Source organism: Castor canadensis, chromosome 5 (genome assembly GCF_047511655.1).
Source record: "Castor canadensis chromosome 5, mCasCan1.hap1v2, whole genome shotgun sequence".
Classification (NCBI taxonomy): Eukaryota; Metazoa; Chordata; class Mammalia; order Rodentia; family Castoridae; genus Castor; species Castor canadensis.
In genome coordinates this window covers 148000361-148028314 of record NC_133390.1, presented here as the reverse complement: position 1 = coordinate 148028314, position 27954 = coordinate 148000361, and the positions used below count along the sequence as shown (strand labels likewise).

At 36.0% G+C, this 27954-nt stretch overlaps 1 protein-coding gene across 3 annotated transcripts in view; it reads left to right on the top strand.

The window, feature by feature from the left end:
• Positions 1-26908, top strand: part of Plcb1 (phospholipase C beta 1) — a 725927-nt gene extending 699019 nt beyond the window's left edge. For 2 of the 3 annotated variants that reach the window (XM_074074371.1, XM_074074370.1), the window contains one exon: positions 23647-26908. In XM_074074371.1, the coding sequence (XP_073930472.1) occupies positions 23647-23747 (101 nt within the window). In that variant the 3' untranslated portion in view covers positions 23748-26908. The remainder of the gene's footprint in view (positions 1-23646) is intronic. The other variant, XM_020160494.2, reaches the window with a different exon arrangement.
• The last annotated feature ends 1046 nt before the right edge of the window (positions 26909-27954 follow it).

Sequence of the window (27954 nt, the reverse complement as noted above, 5' to 3'; positions counted from 1 at the left end):
TCTGCACGTTTCCTAAGATGCAAAAGATTTTCTTGGTTGTACTCCAAAGTGTAGAATTGCTGTACCTTAGAGATTATGGACCTTCAGTTTTACAACATGATGCTAAACCACCATCATCCAAAGTAACTGTACCATTTTAAACTTCTTTTACCAAGAAATCTCATTGATCCAGACACTTGCCAATGGTTGATACTAAAGTCAGACTTCAAAATATTTTCCACTAGGATAGGTAGGAAATGGTATCTTATGGTCTTGTTTTGCCTTTTTCTGATCCATGAAAATAATAGTCATGCCTTCTTTTGTGTTTGTTGTTGTTTCATTTTGGACCACATAATTTCCTTCTTAAGTGAAATGCCTGTTTGCATCTGTTAATCATTTTCTAAAAATTCAGTTATTTTGTCTTCTTGCTTCATAACAATTCTTTATACATCTCAATGTTACTCTTTTGTAAGATGTCTTTGCTGTGAATAGCTTTGCTCAGTTTAAAACTTGCTTCTCATTTTGTTGAAGATATCATTTAACATATTTCTTCATCTTATGTATTTGACATTTTAATTTTATTGTTAGTTTTACTTGACACCTGTTTAAGCAATCCTTAACTACTCCAAGGTTTGAAATATATTGATTTATGTTGTCTTCTAAAAGTTATCAAAGTTTTTATTTTAACTTTTAAATCTTTTCTGCAGTTTATCTTTTTGTATGGTGTACGGTAGGGATATAATTCAATATTTATTCATAAAATAATCCTTTTTTAACTTTTAGCTATTAAATAATTCTGCTTTTTCTACTCACCTGATATGTTACCATGTTTCTTTATCAAAGTTCACCAATGCACGAACCAGTTTCTGAGTTCCTTGTTCTCTCACCAGTTACCCTGTCTATCCTTATATCCATAACAATCTCTAGAATATTATCACTCCATAACACAGCCTGTGTCTGATACTATACCCTTCCCTACTTTTCTTTAGAAATATCCAAACTATTCTTGGCTCTTTATTCCTCCACAAGAATTTTATAATTTTCTTTCTTCAGATATAAGAAAAGTTTCAATCACTTGGTACCCATATTGCCTTAAACTTCTATTTAAACAGACTTAACGTATCATTCTTAGTTTTTCCCATTTTAGAACTGTCCTTTGAACCTAGGCACTGATGAATCACACCTGCAATCCTAGTTACTTGGGAGGCTGAGATTGGGCAGGATCACAGTTTGAGACCAGCCTAGGCAAAAAAGTTTGTGAGACTCCATCTCAATCGAAAAAAGAAAAAAAATAGCTGAGTATGAGGGTATGCTCCTGTCATCCCAGCTAATGTGGGAAAGCTGAAATAGGAGATCATGGTCCAGGCTGGGCCGGACAAAAAGCAAGACCCTACCTCCAAAGTAACCAGAGCAAAAAGGGCTGGGGGCATGGCTCAAGTGGTAGAGTGACTGCCTAGGAAACCCAAAGCCTTGAATTCAAAATCCATTATCTCCAGGAAGTGGGGAGGAACTGTCTGTTGGGCCTTTTTTGTTTGTTTGTTTGGGAATGGAGTTTGAACTTAGGACTTCACAATTGCAGACATTCTTACTTGAGCCATACTTTAGTCTGTCCTTTTAGGAAATTTACTGTAACCATACCTATAATTTCATTTCTGAAACACACACACACACACACACACACACACACACACACACACACATCCCATAGCATACCCTTGTTTACAAGTAGTTGTAGTAATGCTGTTCCTGTGATTATCATGAAATATTGAGGTGTGGAATTGTCCTCAGTAATATGATAGCGTCTAGGTATCTCAGACTCAGAGAGTAATTGTTCTGACAAGTCACAAGAATAATTCCAAAGAACACTTATTTTTGGCACCAGACCCTGATGTTGTGTAGTAATGGAAATGTTTGGCTTGTAGTGATAGGTCAGAGATGGCCCCAGCTCAAGTGATCCAGGAATCATTCAAATTTGAATAGTGTAAGGCTGCTGATGTCCAAGTTAGATGCCTGGGGAGTCTAAGATCTTTTCCATGATTTACACTGCCTTATTTGTTTGTTTGTTGGCAGTATGGGATTTGTACTCAGCATCTTGTGCTTGATAGACGAGTGCTCTACCTTGAACCATGGCCCTTTTTGCTTTTTCAGTTACCTTTCAAATAGGGTCTCATGGTGTTTACCAGGCAAGCCCCAGACTATGATTCTCCTACTTATGCCTCCCATGTACCTGGGATGACTAGTGCACCCACCGAGTCAGCTTGAGAGGGGGGCTCTCTAACTTTTTACCAGGACAGGTCTTAAACTGCAATCCTTCCAATCTCTGTTTTCTGGGTAGCTGGGATTACTGTGGTGGACTACCATGCCCAGCCCTTGGGCTGTCGTCGCTGTGGGCATCTAGGGGCCACATGATTCACTGTGATGCCTTCCATTTGATATGCACAGTGGATGATAGCATGGATTTTCACTGAGTGTTTTTCAGAGCATAGAGTCCTAAAGTTGTGATCAGGGCACAAGAATACTTCAGTAGTATAAACTGTTCACATGTCTTGCTTGCTTATTTACTTACAAGTGACCAGATCAATTAAACATATCTTAAGTTTTAAAATGGACTCTTGTTTTAAAAGGGGGTTCAGTAGACAAAGAAACCTATTTCTTTTTTCCCAACACTTATTCTCAAGGTAGTACTCTCTGATATTGGAGTGTCCAGTAGCTGGTGCTGAAAGTAGGACTAATAGTTCCTCCTTAGCCTATTGATATGCCTCCCATTTGGAGGGATAAAGTAATGTCTCAGATTGTCACCTGAGCAAGACACCTGGGGAAAACACTCTTACCTAGAAGTCCTGGTGGCTGTGCCTACTACTTGTTTATTTGTATCCATTTTCACCAGGATTTCTACTTTAGAAGTAGGGACTGATTCCTAATTGGTTCATCCATTTCTAAGGGCAATGCTTAGGAAGAGTGAGCTTGTTCTTGATTGGATCACTAACTTTAATTCATTTTATAGAAGCACCAAATCCAAATATTCTTATAAATAATATCTGCTGACAAGTAGCAAATAGTTTTAAGTAGTACAGCCTAAAGTGTTGCAGCTTAACTTTTCATATCCACATTAAGAAAACATAGCAATGATCTTTAAACACATGCATCCGAAAATTTAATGTGCATATGAATTACCTCGGGATGTTTTTAAAAATGCAAATTCTGATTCCATAGATTTGAGTGAGGCTGAGATGCTGGTCTGAAGCTCACACTGGGATTTCCAAGGCCTTATAATGTTTTCTTCTCCCACATGTTAAATTAAGGAACTTTACCTTCTAAAGATGGTGTTCTGGCTATCTTTTGAAAATCTTTTGATTTTTTTCCTTTGGTCTTCTGTTAATTAAAGAAATTTGTTTTTTTGTTATTTAAATCTCTTATATATTTTAAAATTCTCTTCCTAATTCTGGGGTGTTGCTCTGAGGTTTCTTGTCAAAGTCTCTTCCTTAGTGTAAACTCTAAGTCAGAGTCTGCCAGACCAAGTTAATTATCTTCAAAGGTGAGAGTAATTTAACTGATTGAATGTCTAGTAGAAAGTGGTGAGACATGGAAAACAGTGGGAATAGGACAGGGAAAGAAAAAAGGCATAAGTAATATCCATTCCCCCTCTCTTCCCACCATGATAATATATGTCAGTTTGCCTTCGTTTGTTGTTTATAGTGGAAAAATTTTCCACCAACTTTCCTTTCTAGTGAGTCATTGAGGATCACATATTGTGGGCTTTTTGCAAAAGTCTGTTAAAGAGAGGAGACTATTGTATATAACTTGAGACAGTGACATCTGAATACCTGAGCTTGCATTCTGACTTCATTTACCAACCATGTTTCTTAACCATAAAATACTCCTGTATTTACCAGCAGAGAATAATGAGAGAATTCAAAGAGCTCATCCATGCAGATAATCTATGCCAATCATTTAACCTAGTGCCCAGCATATAGTAACTGTTCAATAAATATTAGTAGTCATTGTTATTTGAAAACTATTACAGAGTAACTTTTAAGGGCCTAGTGGAAGACTAGGGCCTAGTGCTTAAGACATTGGCTATTAGTTCCTTTTCATGTGTGGTATAACTGGAGGCTTTGGTTTTATGGATTAACCCAGATGGAAGCCTCATCAGTGATTCATAGTTGCAGATAATAATACTGTATAGGTCACTGATTTGGCATTTCATTTTGTATGACTAGCTCATGTTATTATTTCACTTTATCTTGCCTCAGCAATTATACTATTCAGCATTCTCCAAGCTAACTACCACTGAGCCATTCATTTATATAGTAGGTGCTCAATAAATATTCATTAGTCACTTCAATTGTTTTGAAGTAATGCATATGAATTATCCAACTTGCCATCACTGTGACATAATACCTGAGAAAAACAACTTAAAGGGTGAAAGATTTATTTTGACTCACAGTCTCAGATATTCTGTCATGATCAATTGGTTCCATTGTTTATGGGTGGATGGTGAGTCAGACCATCATAGCAATGGGAGCATGTTGTTCACTTCATGGTGGCCAGAAAGCAGGGAGAGTGAAGAAGAAATGGGCAGGGGACAACATATACCCTTCAAAGGCATGACACCAGTAACTTACTTCCTCCAAGTAGATCCTACCTCCTAACAGCTATGAACTCATCAATGAAGTTAGTGCCCTCATGATTCAGTCACCTCTCAAAAGCCACCAGCTTAGGTCCAAGCCTTTAACACATGAATCTTCACAGACATTTTATACCCAAACCTTAACACTGTACATCACAGGGACTCAGCCTGGCTGAATCAGAACAGCCATCTTGAGGCCCATTCTCCTTTGAAAAATTAGTATATTACCAGCAAATTCTCTTCTATTTCTGGACTATGATTGCCCAATATGAAGATGGTACACATGGAAGAGTTGATATACTGATAGAAAACTCATTAATTATTCTTCAAACTAGTTTTAATTTAAAATTAAGTCATTTCTTCCAGTCTCTTGACTTTCCACTTACTGTGTTGACCTGGTAGACACAACTTTCTTGGGAAAATCATTATTATTATGTCTGTGTTTGACCTGACAAATACTGAAATTTTATCTTGCTACATGTTTTCCAAATAAATTAATTACTGATTTAGTAAATAAATACATATGTATTTTAAGGGCATGGAAGAATAAGATGAAGAGAAATTTATAGGTTAGTAGCAAGAAAGAAAACCAACATTTCTCCTTCTAACTACATTTTAACTCAAAAGGTTGTATTTTAAGTCAAGTTATATGTCTTGATAGTAGCATTTTTGCTTGAAAAATGTTGATTTTATTTGGCTCATGAGTACAAAATGCAAACATACTTGTATAAAGCAAGCAATTTTAATGTGTGCATTTGTATTAAAGACATGATCACAGATTTATATACTTGCACATTTTGGGTATAGAAACAAAGGATAATTCATTGGTTGGCAAATTAGGTCATTGTCCTTGAGATAAAACATTTTGTTAAAAGGCAGGCTAAAAGAGGGGCTGGTGGAGTTGCTCAGAGGTAAGTGCACCAGCCTAGCAAGCATGAGGCCAAGAGTTCAAACCCCAGTACAGCAAAAAAAAAGAAAGAAAGAAAAGGTAGGCTAAAGAAAAAATATCAATGAATATTTGTTGAAACATTGAAAACACACATTGTAACAACTGACTATATTAAATATTTACCTTAAAGCAAAAGATTTCCTATAAAATACATTGCATCTCTAGCATTATTATTTGGTTATTATTTTAATGTAAAAGCTACTTTTTCAGAGGTGGTTCTTGGGTTTAAACTCAGTCCTTGCACTTGCTAGGCGGGCACTCTACTACTTGAGCCACATCATCATTCCTTTTTGCTTTAGTAATTTTTGAGGTAGGGTCTCATATTTTTTGCCTGGGTCAGCCAAGTCCGCAACTGTACTTATACGTCCTGTATAGGTAGAACAAAGGCACATACGCCATGCCTAATTTTTATTAGTTAAGACGGTGTCTGATTAACTTTTTGTCTATGTTGACCTTGAACTGCCATCCTCCCAATCTCCACCTTCTGAGTAGCTGCATTTACAGGTGTGAGCCATCACACTCAGCTTAAAAGCTATTTTCTTAAAAACTGTATAATATCTCTGTTATTGAATATAATGCAATGACATATTTCTTCTGGTAGATACATTAGCCTTGTTTTTATGGGATAAACTGCTTTTTTTAAGATAAATCATGTCATGCATGATTTGTTTATTGAAATGTTCAGCATATTTTCCCTGATAGCCATTTCTTTCACTTGAAATGTTATGTAACAAAAACACCGGAAGCAATTGGCATTTTAGTTTATCCATCTATTTCATATATTGCTATATGAAGAGAAAAATGTCCATCATTGTGCTGGGCATATTTCAGCCATAACCTGTCTTTCCTCCTGTATATCAGTTTCTTTTCTCCATGGAAATAATTTCAAAGCTTCTTAGACTTCTGTTACATTATATGTGATCACTGAAATTAAGATGTCTACATATAGGAGGAGCCAAAAGATACTGAAATTCAAATTTACTTGGATTGCTTGAATTCAATCTATTTCAAGCTCAGGTAGATACAGACTCAGAAAGGAACAGATATTTTTGAAACTAAATCTAGTCACTGGATAAATTATGAAAAAATCCCACAAACATTACATAAGAGAGTGAAATAATACTAACATGATACTAAGGACACCAATTCAAAAACTATAAGAAAACCCTGCCATTTAATGTACATATGCCATTAATAAATTCAAGCTAAATACTTAAGTTCATGTCTTAATTTGCATTCCCTCAGCAGCAGACTCAGAGATAACTATTGAGTACAATTAGTGTTTCTGAGCAAAGAACCCAGGAAACCAATGAGTGAGTAGAGAGGTGGGGCAGGAAAGTGAAGGCAGTCAGTCAGAGATGTGGTGTTTGTCCTGAAATTACAACTGTGGATAGCTGGTGTTCAGTCCACTAAGGGAAGGAAGTTGGGAAACCGTGTGGGATATGCATCTTTGAGTTTATCATGCAAAGGGTAAGGATGCTGTAGTATACATCCCCCAGTGGCCGGTGGCACTTTAAGTCAGTTATGCACTCTGCCAGAGAAAGCAGTCAGCTAGAATTATCACAGTCTACACGACAATGGTTAGGCCACAGGGTTATAGGATGAGCAGTGACAAGCATGTTACTTCCTTGGTCATTCAAATTTTAGGAGCATTAAACCCAGTACCTCGTATCTGTCGATAATCAAGTGTATTTGGGTGTAGAAAAGATTTTTCAAATCTAGCACTACTTTTTCTTGGCAAGGCTTAATCATTAACATGAATAATTCGCATTAATTCGTGAAAATGAAAATCACTCACAAGGCTTCCTCAAGCTCTAAATCAGTGGTTTGCAAGTTTTGCAATCTCCAGCATCAGCTAGCGGATTTAATAAACATAAATAAGTGCAGTTTCTGATTTAGTAAGTTTAGAATGAGCTTGAGGACTTGTGTTTCTAACAAGATACCAGATAGTGCTGATGCTGTTGTCGTGGGGACCACATTTTGAGAACTTTTGCTCTTACACAAGCTTATACACTTTGTTTGACCTGACCTAATCTCTTCTGTATTTTATTATTACTGTTTTTACCTACCAGAAGTACATTGTATTTTTCAGGTAAAGAAACTGCTAGGAGATCTTGGCATACATTTTCAATCTACTTCTAACTAGAAGAATTAAGCAAAGGAAGTTTTCTACCTCAGAAGAAAGCAGACAATTCAATGTTAAAATCTTTTAAGCACAGTTGAAAAGTCTATCATATTTGTAATCATTTTTCGCTAATGTGTTGAAAGATTGTGATTCATGGACTACATACGTAAGAATTAGATTGGTGCATTTACTGAAAGATATTTTATAAAACACTATGATAAATTATGCATGTAAGTTTTGTGTGATTTGTAATGCCATTGATCTCTGCTGTCTCATGGAGTATTTTTACCTTTTAGAGTATTTTACCCCACTTAGCATAAAATTAGACAAGGTTTAATTAAATAGTTCCTCTTGTAGTTACTTTAGGATGTAATTGGACATGGTGCATAAAAGCGGAAGTGATATGGTAAGGCTTTACTGAGCTGAAGTGGCATTACCTGAACAAATGTGGAAAAAAGGACTGTCCAGCATTTCTGGTCTTGGCTGACTCCTATTCTGTGATGAAAAAAAGAGGTGGTGACAGCTCCTTCTTTTGTTCTACTGTTCTGCATTTGATATAGCTTTATTGTGGTACTTACATCAGCATATTACATTATTGTTCTATATTTCACACTCTCCCACTGGTGTGGGGACTTCGTGAACCAGTGTCTTGCTCGTGTCTCCATGCCTATCATATGTCACATGCCACATACGTAGAAGTCTACTTAAGAAATTTTGAATACATGAATAAATAAGTCAGTGAATGTGTGAAAGAGTAAGGGCAAAGAAAAAATGAGTTAAGTATAAGTAGAGAATGAGTTGTGAGTTAGTGGCATTTGCTGTCTAATTCAGTATTCCAAGTGTTGGGATTTGTTATATGATTTAAGGTTAGAATGGCTCTCTGGCTGACATGATCAGCTAAGAACCAGATTTCTTAGAACCTAGTCGGTTTTCCTGTTGCCAGTGGGATCAGTTGCAGCTTTGTTTACAATCATTCACCCCTGTGTAAGTAAGACTGCCTAAGATTCATCAGAAGGCTTTTAATCCCCTAGATTGAATGACTTAGAGACATCTCCCAAGATTTTGAGGCATCCCAGGATTATGTATGTCAGGATATGGTTATTTAATAAGAAAGTAGAAACAGAAAACAAGATTTAGCTTTGTAGCTCTGCCTTGTTACCTAAGCAGAAGAAAAAGGAATCATGTTTTAAAATTGACTTACAATAGTGCTGAAGTCACCCATTCCTGTTAGAAGATTAATTACACTATAGGTGCTATATATTCTTTAATTCAGTGATAACAATGGAAGAAATGGGAGAATTTTTTTTATTTGTACAATTTCCTTGTTGAAGAAAAGAGATAAAGATTGATGTAAAGTAATAATACCCCTGGGTTTCAAAACACTAGCTCTTACTTATGACCATAAAGTAGCTATAAAGTACTCAAGATTACACTTACGATTACTCTCCAGTTCCACTTTATACTCAGAATAACCAAAAACGCCTCTAGCAACTTTGAGTCCATCCTTAACAGTATAAAAATTGGTTAATAAAGGTAAAGCATTAACAGAAGAAACACTTATAATATCTAGAAGTACATCTTTCATTGCCCTAACCTCAATGTAAATCATGTAAAATAATTGAGAAAATGTTAGTATAACACAAGTTGCTATGACAAATAGCACCAAAGATGCCAGTGACTGCACAATAGAAATTTTCTTTTCATATAACAGTCCAATAAGAGTGTTCTGGTTGATGGACAGCGATTCAGAGAACCAGGTTCCATTCATAAAATGGCTCTATTACTCCTAGGGAACAACACAATAAAGACACCCTCAAGTGCCTCTAAAACACTGTCTGACATTTCATTGGCTCAAACTAGTCAAATGGTTACCAGGATATAAAGACAACAGGGAGGGCTTGCAAATATCATCCTGGGCCACGCAACTGCCACCTACTATATCAGACATACGGAAGGTGCACATGTATTTCGAGGATGACCAGCTATTTTCTACATTGTAGAACAAGATGATGGGATTCGAATTGGCTAGATGTGGAGTTACTAAAGTAATTTTAAAATGGCCTGAACACTAAAGGTAAAGTCAATAAAATGATCTCTTTGTACGACAAGTTACCTCTGTAGAGACTGAAAAAAAATGATTCCATCAGAAAGTAGAAGGATATGACTAGAGGACTTACAAAAAAGCATTTCTACAAAAACACCTTGCAATTTGGCTTTATCATATTTCCCATTCCAAATCTGGTGGGTTTAGTACAGTTTTATCACCAGTCATGTGACTGGTAAGGAAGTTGGAAAGAAGATGTCCTGACTTTTTAGCAAGTGCTTGCTCTTCTCACACAGGATCAAAGCTTATCCAAGGATAAGGAAAGTCTTCTTTCTGATAATAGTTGCCTTGTCAAAGACTGAGGACACCAGTGCAATGTGACTGTCTCTCTGCATGTGCAGATGGAGCCCACCCCTGCATGCAAAGACCCCAGTTAGCTTTCAAACCCAAAGAAAAATACATGGAATACATAACCCAGATACTGCTTGATGCTTTGTAATTCTCTAATTTACAAGCCAAAGTCAACAAGTCAGATGAAACAGTAAATCTACATTTCTGGCTTATTTTGAAAAATCAGATGTGGCAGCTTTGAGCATATATGTGGCAGTAATCTAGTGGGCAAGATTGGAAGGTTGCTGTTTGTAATTAAGGCATATCCTGTGCATTCACCACAGTTCCCATTCAGCCCCTGTCACTCATACATCTTTCTACTTGGCTGTTTTTCAGTTTGCCATCATGGTTTTCAACTTCACCTTAGATGGAGAATTCAGAACCCCTGACAATCAAGCTTCACAAAATGCCAAAGAGACCAGGAAACAAATGTCTAGTTTCCTTTCAAATCAAGTTGTAAATGCTCAAATTTAAAACACAGTGATTTCAGCAGGAGACATAAACATCATGTTTAGAAGGAGTGGCTGTATAATTAGGACATAGTTACTCCCTAAGCATCAAAATCAATTACCCTGCTAAAACCCTAGGACAGCTTACCACTCTTGAAATAAACATTTATAAAAAGAAAAACCAAACTAAATTTAGGTGATCAGGAGTAGGCATTCTCCAGGGATGTGGCTGAGTTCATTCTAGGACATTTGACACAGCCTGTCTCTTGTTTTCTAAATGCAATGCCAGGCTTTGAGTCAAGAGACAGTGATTGTAGGTAGGATTCAGTTTGGGTAGTTATTAGTGCTTAGTAGGTCTTAAAAGGAGTAAGCATCAGGGTGGTTACAGGTGAGAAGACTCTGATCTGAGCTGAGGCCCCTGCAAGGATAGGTCCACTCCATGTAAAAAAGCTTTTGGGGACCTAAGACTTCCTGTGACTATTTCACGGGGATACACCTTATCTCAACTGGTTGCATACACCATCTGCTCTTTTGACATTTGCTTCAGATGTGACTCCATGTAAGAATTAAATTCATAATGTGAGTTCAATTCTTTCCTGTTGGTAGTGTTGTACTTGATTGAAAAGAAATACATACTGCATCTAAAAATAATTAGTCTTTTATTTCAATTGACTTGAGACTTTTTTTGTTGATTGTTTTAGGGCTTATGTAGTTGAAGGATCAGTATTTGTCTGGGGTTGTGTTTCTTAGTCTCTCTGTAGAGGGCATAAATCACTCTTGACTGTCATGCCCTTACTCTTATTTCATGTGAATAAGAAGCTGCAAGCTAGTGACTTAAAGATGCAATTGAGCGTTTTATTTGATTGTTGGTGTATGTCAAAATTTCTAATTCCGATTTAAAATACGAAATACAAATTCAGTTGGCCAGGGGTCCTGCTACTTCTTTCTCTGTTGCCTTATAACAAATTAAATTCGTGAGTTCATGTTATGTTTTGGCCCCATAGATACTTGGGTTCCTAGATCCTGAAGATGTATTAAATTGACTAATACAAAAAAATTCCTAAGACCAATACCTGTCACACAGTAAGTATTTAGTAAATTGTAATCATTACCGACATTATATTGCAACCACTATTCTTATGGTTCTGTTTCCCTATTAACTAGTACTATTTACTGGGTTGGTTATAGCCTAAGAGATTTTTCTTTTAAACTATGATTTCTTTCCTTATTCCAGAATTGCATTTGCTTGTCCTTTCTTATAGTTTCGACTCTACAGAAACAGTGTAATTAAATTAGGCTACACTTAACAGAAAACAGAAAAACAGCCAGCTGACCAAATAAACATGCCCTAAAAACTGAAGAATTATGTAGGGGGATTAGAAAGCCAGTATATTCCAGGCAGGAAAGACACAAATAAAAAAGCCCAGTGACAGTTTAGAAATAGAATGAGCTAATTGCAACTGGTTGAGAGTCCTTTTTGTTTTCCACAAAATCATACTGTATTATTAGTAAGACAGCATATCAATCAGACCCTGTGCCATGGAACCCCTCCCCAGCATCAGCTTTCAGTAACAGACATTTTCCAATTTTCTTGTGAAAGCAACTTTTGAGATCCTAGACATGCAAGGAAAATGTATTCAAATTATTTGCTATTCTTCTCTCAACTCAAAGAATATTGGGTCACTAAAAACTTCACGTATCTTGCTTTTTCTTAGTAAGGGGTTAGCCTGGAATGGTCAGGATGGATCCCTGGATTGGGGGGGTTGGGGTTCAGATCTTGATTTTTCCCTAAACCACTTGGTTGGTAGATCTCTGTTCCCTCAGTTCATCGATAATGGAATTTGTTGCGTAATGTACAAAATATTTATTCACTCAAGATTACACAGCAAGTCTATAACACTTCCTTAGACCAGAGCATAGGTCTTAGATCATCTTTTGGCATTTCAAGCATAAGAGTAACTCTCTGTTTGGCTAGGTGTCTCTGGGATACTAACTGGATCATTAATCACTTTTGTAAAATCAAAATTGTTTTCTTCATTCATAATCATTTTTATTCCCAGCTACAACGGATCCCAGCTGGGTCTTTCCACAGAAAGCACCCACTGTAAATAGAAAACTACTTACTAACAGGCTCTTCTCTAGGGAAAGTACTTTGGCACTGGCAAAAAAAAAAAAATTCCATGCCTGGAAACACAGAATAGCTAAGATAAGTGGCTTGCCAAATAGCAAAATTACTGCCTTAAATTGTAGTATATGTTACTCCTAGATGCTGAATGATTGTGGTACGTATATAAGGTAACAAAAGTCTTGCTCCTAGAACATGGAAAACAACTCATTCCTTGACAAATGCACACTTTCAACAGAAATTATGGGCATCACGGGGAAGTGGAATAATAATGCTGCACAAAAGACACAAAATGTATTACATACAGTAATAACAATTATTTAGTTTATAAGTTTGTGGGTTTCTACTGGTCTTGACTGAATGTGGCTGTGCTTAGTTGGACTTGTTAATATATCTGTGGTTCATTACAGGTCAAGTAGGTGGCTCCATGAACCTTATATATTCTTATTTGCATCTCTGGTTATCAGTGAGGCTGATTTTGGCTGTGTAGCTGGGATGATTGTGTCTATGTGTCTCATCTTCTATCAGACTTTTCCCAATATATTCCCAGGATATGCTAGAGGAACTGAAGTGAAAGCTAAACAAGTGCTTTTTCAAGCCTTTGCTAGCATCACATTGGCTAAAACAAGTCACCTGAATACTTCATATTCAAAAGATGGTGAAATGAATGCTTCATCTTTAGTAGGAGGAAGTTAAAGTTTTATGCAAAGTCTGTGAATACAGAGAGAGGTAAAATATTGGTGCCTTTAATCCAATTGGTCTACCAAAGAAGAGAATTGACTTGACTGTGTTCTAACATTGTCACCAGTGAGTCATATACTCATAAAGCCACTAATGACTCTGAGCCACAGACTTGTGCTAAGTAAAAGGAAAGGTTTTGACTATATAATTGCAAAAGTCCCTTTCCAAGACTTTGAATTCTTGGAGGATTTGACTGTATAATTGCTAACATTCCTTTCTAAGGTTTCTTCAGTAATCTCTAGGTACCTGTGAGATAATTGCATAAGAAATTTTGAAATACATCTCAAGACTCAGAAGTATAAAGTATGGGCTATCTTAGGAAATAGTAATATTTCAGGCAAGGTATATTAGAGAAGGGACTGAAAAAAGGAATGGAGATAGAACTAGGGGAAAACTCAGAGGAATTTGTGTTCTTCACTTTTTAATTTAAAGCTGTACTGGAGTTTGAACTCAGGGTCTTGCACATGGTAGGCAGGTACCCTAACATTGAGCCATGTACCAACCCCTTCACTGATTTAAGAGCAAATTTCCTGTATAGCAATTTAATAGGGTATATGAGGTATAGAGAGGAATTTACACATAAGAGCTATGTCAGAATGCATTTGGCTTTTAACTTAAAATTTAAAATGCAAATGCATGCTGAGATCTGTGCTTAAGAAATTACACAATCTCTAGCTTCTGCTTATTTTCAACATTTGTAGCTACTTAGCATTTTTGCCTACCTTTTCCTTAGCTCCTCCATCTTTCTTTTTCTGCACATTTAGCATCCCTCCTTCTGCCCTTCACCCTGTATCCTCCAATGAATCTGAGCCTGAATATTACAAACTCCAAAGGTCTAGAGTGATAGGATCCATAGAAAAGGATCCTTTGATATATAGCTAGATCCTGAAATATTATTGAGGAGGTAAGAGAATGTATAAAAGGAGAAAATTGTCAGAAGATCTTTGTCTAAAGTGCTGTTATTCAAGGTATGGTCCTTAGACCAACAACATCAGCATCTCCTGGGAGCTTGGTAGAAACACAGAATCTCATGACCCACCCCAGATCGACAGAATCAGAATCTGCATTTAACAAAATCACTAGGTGCTTTAGGAACATTAATTATGGTAAATTCCTAGGTATGGTAACTTTTTAGAAGGACTAATCTAAATCTTACCCATCCTGCCACTTTTAACGCACAATCATCCTTTAAAGCAGTGTTCTCAACTACAGAGTGTGTAAATGTCCATTGTCATCTCTGGCGAACTGCAGATTTAAAAAATGTATTAGAGATTTGATTTTTGCATATTAAAACGTGCAAAGATTGAGATCCACATTCTCAATCACTTTCAATACTTATACCACACACCTTTGATTGAACAAGGGAAAAGGAGCTCTATCACTCCAGTGTCATCAAATATGTGTAAAAGGAAAAAGACTGAGCAAGCGTGTGCTCCAGGATAAAGACAATACCAAAGGAACAGGCAGATCACAAAAGGCCCAGTTTTTTTTAAACCTAAACTTATCCAAAAAGTACTTCCCATAACATTTTAAAATCACAACCTGGACTTCACTGTCAACACCCACAGTCTCTTGATCTGTTGCCTCCATTCCATCCAACATTTTATTTTCCTCACACACATTGCTTATCATCTGGAAGGATTCTCTGTTCTTCATTCTCGACAGCAACAAACATAGGGCCTTGTATCAATCAGGTGCTCAGAAATATTATTTATTGATAAGTGCTTAAAATAAAAAATGAACCAGAATGTAGTCCAAAAAGAGATCAAACAAGTACTGTAATTATGTTGGTCAAATAATGACTTAAATGATACAGCTAGAAGGGATAGGCCCACTTAGGAGACAGGGCTCTAGATGTGTTCAGGTAAAATCCTTTTCTCTTTCTGTTTAGAAATAAGATTATGTAATATTAATTAGTAAGCCATTGCAATATGCTAAAAATTTATCATGTGTGATCTCATTTAAATCTTTTTTTAACAATAACCTGAGAAAATTGACATAGTAATCTTTTTTTATATATGAGACAATTGAAATTTCAAGAGATTATTAAATAAGCTGCCCAAAGTCACAGTTGGTAAAATGCAAACATTCTGTGTAGAATATGGGGGACAAATCTGATGTATTCTTAAATCCACTTTGTGTGGATCTAAGGCAACACTTTAATTTGCTGTTGGCTTCTTAGCCCTTTACAACCAGCTATTGGGAGTTAATATTTGTTCACAAGATGAATGTTAATTAATTTTAATATTATTTTCAACAAGTTAAATTATTTTAGGAAAATCAGTCCCCAAACATAACTGTGTACCATACTCCTGCAACTGACAAAAAGTAATAGCAATCTATATGAACTGTGAATTAACTGTAGTCTTCCATATTGGCAATTTCTTTTTCTTCTTTCCTTTCTTCCTTTCTTCCTTCCTCCCCTCCCCTCCCCTCCCTTTCTTCTCATTTTGTTGATTTGGTTTTTGAGCAGTAAAGGACTAACTAACTCTTCCAATTTATTTCTTTTACGTCTGGAGTACTTTCCACTTTGACCTAGATATATACTGTTCAACATTTTACTCCTTCCTTTAGGTTTCAGTTGCCAATGGCAACCTTGAATTACAAAGTTGAGCATGAACTGCATTTCACTCCAGTGGTTTGTAATTTTGAACTTCAGTTCATGGTCACTGGTAATTGTCTATAGGGCTCTCTCCTGCCCTGGGTAGTGGAAGAATCCAAACTGTCTGAATTTGCTGTTCCTCTGCAGGGATCCTATGGGTTTTACTAATTTTTGAATAGTTTCTGCTTTAGTTTGCTTGTCTGGGTACCTAATTCACAGAAGTAATTTGGATTTGGGAACTGTGCTCATTCTTGGTATTAGTTTGAGTTTCTAATTCTCTTGACAGATGTTTTTCCTCCAAGAAGCCCTATGAATCTTTGGCTTCCTTGCCCATCCCAATGTTTATGGCAGTGTTTTTCTAACTCCCTTTTCAAGGGAAGAGACTCAGGACTTTTCACAAGGAACTTTAGTTTGAGCACTTGAACACCCAACATTTTGGTCTTTCCCATCTCCTCAGAACATTGAAACTGGAGCTCTACAAGATGGAGAATCCACTCTGCTATCTGGGAATTCTCTTAGTGTTGAGTTCTTTTGTTATTCTTATAATTTAAGGATTTTATTTTCTTATATTCAAGCTCAGCTATAAATTTAAATAAATGTGTTCTGATTTGTGTAGCATTTCCCTCTGTGTGGAAGATAAGAGGAATTTCTCAATCAGCCATATTGACTCAAAGTCCCACTGCAATTTAATCTGACAAACCTGGAGGAAAACAAATAAACAAAAGCTGGAATAGTTAGGATATATACTATAGTCTAATTTTTCCCACATGGCACTTTCCAACAGGCCTCAGGTAACCTGACTGACCTACCTCTGTACTTTTCATACAATCCTGCTATTTCTATTCTCAGTTAATGTAAAAATTCATGGAATTATTCTAAAAATAAGATGTGGCTTTGCAAGGTTTCTCAGGATTATTTTGAAACCACCATTCTATAAATGTATTTTTTAAATGCTTTTCCTATTGTCTTTAATATCCATTTAGCTAATTGATGATGCTGAAGTTCAAATCTTATAGCCCCTGTAATGATTCTTCATAAGTATTCTCAGTCACTGTGTTCAGTGTTCCTCATTTTTCTTCTTTGTAATTTTTAACATATTAGACTTGTTTCATTTTAGAATGTAGTGTTCATGCTAAAAATAAAATAATCAGATTGCCACAGGAAAACAGAAAAAGTAAAAATACTCACAATTCCAACATAGTTTTAGTGTTTCCTTTCAAAGTAGTTGTATCTATATAACAGTAGATAGACCTTTTCATTTATCACAATACTATTTGATAATCAATCATAATATATATTATATCATAATTATTCCTCTCTAGTTCCAAAGCCATTTATTTGTTTATATTTATTTGGCAATATAATATCTCTTTTCTCTTTTTTTTTTTTTTGACAGTGAGGGTCTCATGCTTGCTAGGCAGGCTCACTACCACTTGAACCATGTTCCTACCATAGTTATATAATATTTCTTTAGGTGGAAGCCTTATGATTTATTTTACAGAAATGCCTTTATTTTATTGGGGTTTTAATGTTTCTTTGCTTATTTATTTTTACTATTTTTCCCTTATCTTTAGCAATAAATTTTGGTATGCTTTGAGCAAGATAATTACAGAGGCCAAGAGATATAATTGAAAAGGGCTAAAAGAATGCAAGGTATTAAATTTCAAATATATACAGCAGATGCTCCTAGAGAAGAAGAAAAAAAAAGTGAAATGACCTAAAATGTCTAATGAGAAAACAAATGACCCCATGTATAAATAAAGGTAGCATAACCAAGGAATATAATTTATTTGAAGTAAATTTTAGCATATATGCTTGTGTTTCATTAGTGAGATATATTTTGTGACCATAAAGAACCTCAAAGAAATCTTAAACATTAAATGATTGTTTTGATGAGTCATAATATGGTAACGATTTCTGAACATTTTAACATAAAGCATAAGTAAACATGTTAATGCTATCAGAAAGCAAAATTTTTACTGTAAGAGATATACAAATATAAAATCAAAGAAGTTAAGAAGAATCTAAATAATGTTACTTTGAAATCTGAAATATTAGTATGTCTTAATAAATTTCCAAAATATTTCCTAACTGTCCAGTGAGATGGCCCAAAAGTAATGATACTCTAGAAGCTATAGCACTTTTAATTTCCAGGACATGGCTTATTAATGTCTTCTCTATAGAGGAAACCAGAGCTCCTTGGAAAAGTAGCTAATGCCAGGTCTGAGGCAGGGAAAATACAAGAGACTGAGGTGTTTTCTTGTACCAAACGCCATTTAAAAGGACCTCAGAGGTAGCCTGAAAGGATCCCACTGGTAAACATCAAGAAAGAATAATAGATTTTATCTGATTTAAAGGAATAAGTTAAAAGTATTAACTGTAGTTACTTTCAGAGAGAGAAAGAAAAAAATTTGTCATTTTTTGAAATGATTATTCCTTAACTCCTTACTTAGAAAATTTGTAATCAAAGGAAAAGCATGAAACACTTATCTTGCCTTTTAAGGAAAAACTCAAGGTCATCTCCATAGATGAAAGAAAAGTCTCCTTACTTAAATACAAAAGAATTGGAAAATTACCACTTATCCCCAATGAGATAGCCAATTACATGAGAGTGTGAAGGAAGTGTTTGACCTTAAAGCATAATTGCAAAGGCAAAACCATGGCTAGACAAAACTGAGGCTCAGTATGTATCACTTTTGTGGAGGTGATCAAATATATGTAGCATCCTTGATAATGGAATCACCTGACACTATGTACTTGCTAATATGTTGTAATATGGGATATAAAAGAATACCTATTGAATATTCTTACCAAAACAAACATTTAACTTCCATCTAATCGTGCATACAGACTTAAATTCTAGTTTACCAGAAATACAAGTTTTCAAGGACCAACTTAAATGATCCCACAAGCAAATAATCAGAAAAATTCAGAATGTGGGTATTCTATAAGAAAATTGGACAAGACTCTTTAAAAACTCAACTTATGAAAAATATTTAAAATGATAAGTGTTTCAAGTGAGGAAAATGAAAAAGGCATAACAACCAAATGCAATACATGAATAAGCTAGACAGGATTTGGAAAGGATATTTGGAAAATCTGAGTAAGAATAGGTGTTAGATAACATTAAGAAATTATTATTAATTTCATTACACTAATTAAGATGTTCCCATTATGGAGGAAAATATTCTTATTTTCAGATGTGTGCTTCACTGTTTATGGGCAAAATGTCATGCTATCTTAGACATTTTCAAAGGATTCCGCAGAAACTATAGAGATAGACAATAGATGCTGCATATGTAGCAAATAGTAAAATTAAGATTATTTTTCAAGCATAAATGTTTTGTTTGGTTTTGTTGTTTGCTTGTTTTGCTTCTACAAATAATACTGAAGTAAGTATCCTAATACTTCGAGCATCCTTTCATGTTGGTGATCTTATTTCTATAAGCCAAATTCCCTAAAGAAGAGTTGCTAGATTAAAAACTATGTATGCTTTCTTCTTATAGATTATATCAGATTGTTGTTCATTATTTGAAAATGTCTTTGGGCTGACAAATGTGATTTGAATTGATTGCCAACAATAACAAGCAGGAGGTCTTTTGTGAAAATTCTGATTTCTCATTTCTCTTGAACAATATGACTTTGTCAAGCATCAACAGAGTTATTGGAATCTCTGTTAGATGGACTTGTCCTCTCCAGCATCTCAGAGTCCCCAGCACTCCTTCTTCCTTTCACACAACCTGCTTCTCTTACTTTCATGACTTTCTTGGTCCCTGTGATCATGAGTGTGCAACCCTTGGGCTGGAATAACTCTAGACTTCTGACGGATGAGGCATTCTTAGACTTGCCCTGAATACTTTTCTTATTTTTTTTACAATGAGGAAGTAATTAGTTTATAAGAACAAGTAGTTTATAAGAAGGGGGAGAAAAGAAAATTCTAACCAGAATTTCAATAGAGAATATAATATTTTGTGTGTGACAGTGTGTGTAGTACTATTGATTGAATCCAGGGCCTCATGCCTACTGGACTCTACCACTTGAGCCACACCCTGAAGTCTTTTTGTTTCTATTTTGTTTTTGAAATAGGGGCTTGCTAAATTTACTCTGGCCAGCTTTGAATTCATTTTCTTTCTGCCTGTACCTCGGGAGTAGCTAAGATTACAGGAATGGACCACCACACCCAGCCACAATTTTGAAATTAATTTGTTAATGACTGGATGACTTTTTAAAAAGAGTGAGGCAGTTCATCAAAACCATAAAGCAGTGACCTAGTTTAGAATACTATAAAATCTACAAGTGCCTCATGATAAAAGGAAGAATCCCGTAAAGTTATAAATTAGCCACAATTGGGTCAATAATTATAAACAGTTAAAAATCATTATTAGAATTAAGTTACCAAAATTAAGTCTTCATTGGAGTTAAATTACTACAATATTAGAATATGTTGGTTCAGTATTTGGCATTTTCTCACATTTTTTTTCTTTTCTTTTTCTTTTTTTCTCAGTAACTAAAAAAGAATCAGCATTTATTGAGTACCATGGGGTCTTGTCCATTGAGCATTTAACTAAAACAAATTGTCTGCTTGGCTAGGTATAATATATCCCTAGATGAAGTTCCTCCAGATCAACCTAAATGAAAACAGCAATCTATTGTGTCCTCAAAACAGGGTCCTTTGCTTTTCTTCCCTTTGCTGCCTTCCTTGGAAATAAAACTAATCACATGTCTTGCTGACTAAAGTTGAGGTGAATTGATAATGAGGCCCGGAAGCTGCCAAACCCCTGCTGTAAATGGAAGCTGTCAAACCCTAGACTAAGATCTCACTCATGCAAAAGACTTAGCCATTATAAAAGCCCCAAGTTGGTCTAAATTGTTGAGATAGCCAGAAAAGAATTGACAATTGTCTTCTTGTCTTTGATGCACCAGTGACTTCTGCATGAGCTAGACAAAGAGGGTGAGGCTCTGTTCATAGTGCCTTTGCTCCATCACAGCCTTGCACATCTTTCTTTGCATGCCTCCTTCTTGCATTTCCTTCTTGGGCTATTAGAATTCACATGCTAGCAAAATATATATTAAAATAACTTTCATTTTATATTTGGGAAAAATTGTCAACTTTCAATACTCAGACCAAGTTTTTTTTTATTATTATTCATATGTGCATATAAGGTTTGGGTCATTTCTCTCCCCTGTCCCCACCCCCTCCCTTACCACCCACTCCTCCCCCCATCCCCTCAATACCCAGCAGAAACTATTTTGCCCTTATTTCTAATTTTGTTGAAGAGAGAGTATAAGCAATAATAGGAAGGAACAAGGGTTTTTGCTGGTTAAGATAAGGATAGCTATACAGGGAGTTGACTCACATTAATTTCCTGTGCATGTGTGTTACCTTCTAGGTTAATTCTTTTTGATCTCACCTTTTCTCTAGTTCCTGGCCCCGTTTTCCTATTGGCCTCAGTTGCTTTTAAGGTATCTGCTTTAGTTTCTCTGCGTTAAGGGCAACAAATGCTAACTAATTTTTTAGGTGTCTCACCTATCCTCACCCCTCTCTTGTGTGCTAAAGCTTTCAAAGTCCAATCCCCTTGTTGTGTTTGCCCTTGATCTAATGTCCACATATGAGGGAAAACATACGATTTTTGGTCTTTTGGGCCAGGCTAACCTCACTCAGAATGATGTTCTCCAATTCCATCCATTTACCAGCGAATGGTAACATTTTGTTCTTCTTCATGGCTGCTTAAAATTCCATTGTGTATAGATACCACATTTTCTTAATCCATTCATCGGTGGTGGGGCATCTAGGCCAAGTTATTTTTATCAGACACCTTCTGATGGATGTGAAAAAAAGTCATTCAAACAAATTCATAATCCATTCTCTGAGATACTTGGAGCTTATTTTTTTTCAGAATTCCTAACTTTTTTGACTTTTGAAAGGTAATATGTTGCATATACAATGAACATAACACTCTTGGGAGGCCTGCTTAATCCCTTAATCCAACAAATTAATCTATCTGCAATAAAATGCGTGGATAGTACATGATAGAGAATAAAAGGACTATAAATAGCCATAGTTCAGTTAACATCCATGAGTTTGTCATAGATTTACCAAGAACTTTTGGACTTCAGAACTTTGGGGATTTTTAGCATTAGAGATTATTTAGTATAGGTCGAATGACTAAAACTTGGAAAAATTTCTGTGGCATAGAAGCAAGAGGACAAGGAATGAGTTAGAAGATGTTATCAAGCAGCTGACACTGTCCAGAAGGAAGGTCAAGACCCAGAGGAGCAGATGCTCACCTTGGATGGTCCAGGAGTCAAACCAAGCCAGAAGCTGTGCTGAAAGCTGCAGATAAGGCTGGAGGAAATATGACCAGGATGGGGCAAAAAGTACAATTAGGGGTTTAGAGTAGAATCAAAATGGAGATACTCAGAATAGCCATAGTGGCATCAGCTGGAGCTGCTGAGAAAGGCAGGGTGTTGGGCTCTCCCTAGACCCCTGAACCAGAATGAAGGTCAAGAGCCCCTGTGAACTGAGAAGTATCGAGAGAAATAACTCATAGGTTTTAAGGGCATATCTTAAGAAAAGTTGCCTCAAGACTAACAAAAGGCGAGATAAAGCAGTCTTTATGCTCCCTGCTTACCATTCCATAAACAGAAGGAATTTTATTTAAAATTCTGAGTTTTCATTTGGGCTCAGACACCAGAGCTTCCCAGAAAGCAGCTCTCACTGCTGCCCCCACCTTCACCTCACTTCTGCCTTGGGATCCCAGGTTTTACAACTGTTTTATGACTGGGGCTGCCACGGAAATTTGTGTGTGAAGAAAGATTTCCCTAACAATAAAAAGTCTGAAATTCTCCAGAGCATAAAATAAAGAAATTAAAAGACGTTTAAAAGATGGCTAAAACAGTTTAAAAGGCAAATAAAAGTTGCACTGAAAAAGGAATCAAAATAAGAAAGTGATTTAAAAAAGAACTCAAAATAGAAATTAAGTAGGTTATGTGAGTGTGTTCACCTGTAAAAATGCACGAAGCTTCTCTTTAAAAGCCTCATGAGACTGAAGGGACAGCTCAGTGGTAAAACGTGTTTAGTTTGTGCAAGGCCCTGGGTTCAATCCCCAGCCCTGATAAAAAAAAAAAAAAGAAAAAGAAAAGAAATGAAATGTAAGCACTCAGCACTGATTTCCAGTCTCTGGCTGAAGCCACACCCATGAAGCCCACACTGCCCCCTGCCTACCCAGGTCAGCTTCTCAGCTCTCCCCAGCTTGATTCATGGTTGACCTTGGCATTCAATCCCTAAGTGTAAGAATTTCAAATCATTGTATACTATCATACTACTTCTGTAAAGTTTTCCAAATGTGTGTATGTGAGAGTGTTTTTGTAGATGTATTTATCTAAGTCTAAATCTTCAGTCTTATTACACTAGAACTGAACTTGACTTCAGCTATGAACACATGACATGTCCCACTGAACTGTTTTTCATCTTCTCTATAGATGACCAATGAATATTTCAGTTAATTTATCTCTCCCCTACCTTCTGTCCATCTTTTTCAAATAGTTTCTATATGGCTGGATATAGAAATCTAATGACCTCAAACCATTCTCCTCTCTTAATGTCTCCTAGTTACAGACAGAGCTGGAGCAAGAATATCAAGACAAGTTCAAAAGACTGCCCCTGGAGATTTTGGAGTTTGTACAGGAAGCCATGAAAGGGAAGATCAGTGAAGACAGCAATCATGGTTCTGCCCCTCCCTCCCTGGCCTCAGACCCTGGAAAAGTGAACCATAAGCTTCCCTCCAGTGAGGAGGTGGAAGGAGAGAACCCAGGAAGAGAATTTGATACTCCTCTGTGATTGCTCCTGCCAGGTCTTCAGGATATGCATGGCCACTCAACCTCCATCAGACTCTCTGACAACAATCACTGCCTAGGACCATCTTCCTGAGACGCATCCCCTAGCCTAAAATCCACACCAAAGGGAGAATTCCAGAAGGACTCATGCAGAGGTCCCTTGCCCAGGCCCCATGTGTCTGTCATGCGGAAACTACTGCAGGTCTGCTAGAGACAAGTGCATGTATGTGGGATTTTTGTTTTCTTTCCAATAGTAAATTCAAAGCAGGCAACTCCCAGGCTCCATGGAATATTTAATGAAGGACAGTGTCTTCTTTGAAGAAGTTTTGAGATCATGTTTTATTTGAAGCTTTGTTGTAAAGTATTTCAAAGTAATAGAAATAGTTTGAGAAATGCATAGCACTATTTAACACTATCAAACATCCATCCAACTTTGAGCATTTTTTTCCTAACTGCCCCTCAGCTTCATATTTTCAGGTTAACATGCATATCAAATTGTTTCATCCTTTGCTTTGCAAGCACTGGTGGCTTGCAGTTTGCTAATTTATTTATCATAGAGGTATCTGTGACTTTGATGCTGACATGGCTTTATTAGATGCCATAGTGATTCAAATAAGCTGGTTTTCTTTAATAAAAAAAAATCACTTGATTATGTCCTTTCCAGTGAAGCCATCCCAAAACTTAGCAATATGGATTGTGCATTTGGCTGCATGAGCAAGTTGGCTACAACGCTTCCAGGCAGTGTGCTATCTGAATTGAATATTTGCACTCAAAGTCTGGGTATTTATTGATTGTTGGCCTGAAATGATCAAATAGCTACAAAGAGTCTGATTAGAAATAGTTGAACTGATATATAGTGAGCAGAAATTCAATGAGAATAAAGAGGGTCTGGTGATTATTTTACTGTCTGACTTTTTTTATGGTTCATTTGTTTTTAAGATACAGAGAAAGGTTGAATATTTATCTACATACACATACCCATGTATAAATGAAATGTATTATTTCTGCATATATATATGTACATATATATGCACTTAAGCATAGAAGCACATACACATATATGTGCACAAATGTAGATGTGTGTTTATAAGTTGTTAATGACTCAAATCTCCTCCACAAGACTTGAAACCAAATTCAGGAAAAAGTTGATGGAGAAGAAAAAGATCAAACATATAGGTTGTATAAATTATATGGAAATACTAAGAACCAAGGCACTGGCACAACTTGAGGTAGATTTAGAACTTAGAAAATGAATCTGTTAAATTTATGCAGAATCAAAAATTGAATTTTTAAGTGTCAGATTTTGAGCTTGCTATACAAAATGTATAGAATAATAACTTGGAAATTTATCACTATCTTCCATAATTTTTAAGTCTGATTTCAACTTTATTCTAACATTTTAAAAACTTTGGTTAAATATTTTATATCTATATTTAATTCACTTAAACATGTCTTTTTAAGTTCTTATTTCAAATGGTATAAGACAAGGAAATTATATCATGATCAAAACCTTATTGAAAGGTCTTATGAAAGAATAATTATACAGAAAAATACAATTTAGAGAGTCATACAAAGAACACTGATGTTAAAGCCCAGACGTGAGATGCTCACAGGTTTATTTTACTTTAAAATAAATAAACCTGTCTGGTTGTAGCTTAGTGGAATATTTTACAATGCAAAAAACAGTTACGTCCTGAAAATTGTGTTTCAAGAATTTAATATTTTTATGGAAATTATTTTATTTAACTTTAAGCAATAACTAGTGATCACAATTAAGTTATAATCAAAATGAAGGCTTACCTCAAACATTAGAAAAGAGTGTTTGATTAAAAAAACACATCTAGTAAGACACAAGGGGCAAATTACATCCTCTTTGGAGATGATTATATTTTGATCTGAAGGATTTAGAGTGTTAATTAGACACTTAATAAAACTTAACTTCCATCGAAAGAGAAATCTTTATAAATCATTCAACTTTTGCACTTTGAAAGGAAGGCATTAATCATAAAGAAGCAAGAGTGGTTAAAACCGAATGCTGCATTTTTATAAACAAAATTATAGACTGTCTAAAACTGCAGAAGAATGAACTAATTGCCGAAGAATAACCAATTGCATCAAACCAAACACAGAGGAAATTATTACAGGACATTGTATCACATTTTAGTCCAGAGATAAACTAAGGTTTAATAACCTTGACTTCCACAAAACTGTTTGATAGTTGAATTTCATTATCTTAGTGATTCTAGTCATTTTACAATATGTTTGTATTTGGCCATTTACTGTAATCACATTTTTATATCTGTACAATGATACTTTTTGCAGTTGTGGGGTAGTGTGTAACACTGTGCACCTTGCATCATTGAAGCTACTCTATCATTGATTCTACATTTAATAGATTCTATCATTTAATAATATTAGTATTACTTGAAAATAGAAAAAAGATAAAAGGGGTCAATATGATGTGCAGTTTTGTGCCTTTATGTATTTGCCTTGTTCTTTGTTGAACGTGTGAAATTCTGAACTGTGGTTTTTCCTATAATAGAGAGTAGAGTCATGTATCAAATTAGAGTGTGTCCCTGACACCTTTACACTACTGAAAATACCGTGGTTTTGGCCGTGTAAACTGGTTTTCCAAGTTCTAATGACATGCCATGTGTTTTGATTTTCAGCATTTCATTTTAACGTTTCAGTACCACCGTACATTAATTATTACTCCTGTAGTAGATAAGCAGTCATTAAGTAGTTCTGAAAGAAAGGGCCATTGCTTGCATTCCTTTGAATTTAATGTTGCGCTTGTGCACTGTATTAATATTGGACATTGTGACTTTTGCCTTTTAAGAAAAAAGAGATAGGAAAAAAGTATTTGAAGCTCTGAAAATGTACATATTTTGGTTCTTCTATCTCAAATTCTTTAGAATGCATAATTCACATTTTTGTAATAATTCTATGCAATTTTGTGGCATGATGTTTCTTCCACTTGTAATTTTATGTGCTTTCATCACAAATCCAAAGGAAACAATAAAAATTTCTTAACACAACCCAGCTGTTATTTTTTGGGGCCAGACCCAATCTTTTTTGACAGGGATGATGATGGGAGCAGGCATAATATCAGTCTTTAGGGCTGTAACACCCACCCCACAGAACGCATCTGTGCCTGTGCAGGTGATCAGAATCCTGTGACGCTTGTGCTAGAGGGCACAGCTGTCAATCTGTCACCTCATCATCCTCCTCTGTCATTGTTTCCATAATAGAGATCCCTTCCTTTCTTCCTTCCTTTCTCCGTTTCTTCCTAGGCTAAGGAAGATAAAACAGTAAAAGGTTTTTTGACAAGTAGTGGAAATGACAGGAACTGATGAAGCACTTAATGTAAGTTTTCTTATAGAAAAACAAACGCCTGGGCACCTTCTATGTAAATGGTCCAGGGACCATTACATAGTTATCTAGTGCTGGGTTATAAATGACTGTAAAATCTAGTGGCTCCAAAAAATAAGACTATTGTGTTTTCTCTCATAGCTTTTTTTAGGTCAGGCAGATTTTTTTTTTTTAATTCAGACAGGGTAGAGCAGAGGTGGCTTGTCTACTCCAGTGTCTGGACTGTGGGATGGAAGATTAGAAGGCTTGGGACTGGACTCTACTCACATGTCCACTGGCAAATGATGCGTCAGACTAGTTAGGACTCTGGGCTGGAACACCTACATGTCACCTCACCATGTGGGCTTTCTCCAATATGGGGCTGGATTCTAAGTGTTAGCCTCCTGAGAGAGCTAGATAGGAGCAGTCAACATTTTTATAACCTAGCCTCAAAGTTACATATATCATTTATACCAGACCCTATTCATTGGTGCTGACTCAAGTCATTCCCAGATTCAAGACCCTATCTTGCCTTGAGAGAGTGTTAATCAGTGAAGAAGAACATGACATTTGGAATAAATATAAAGGCATGGCCATGACTGGGAAACACAATCTATACATGTGTGCATGAACTGAATTTGTGTCACCCTTACAGCTTCTCCACCTCTTTTGTTTTCTTCACTGATGAACAAAACCACCATCAATACAGTTGCCTAAGACAAAACACAGGATT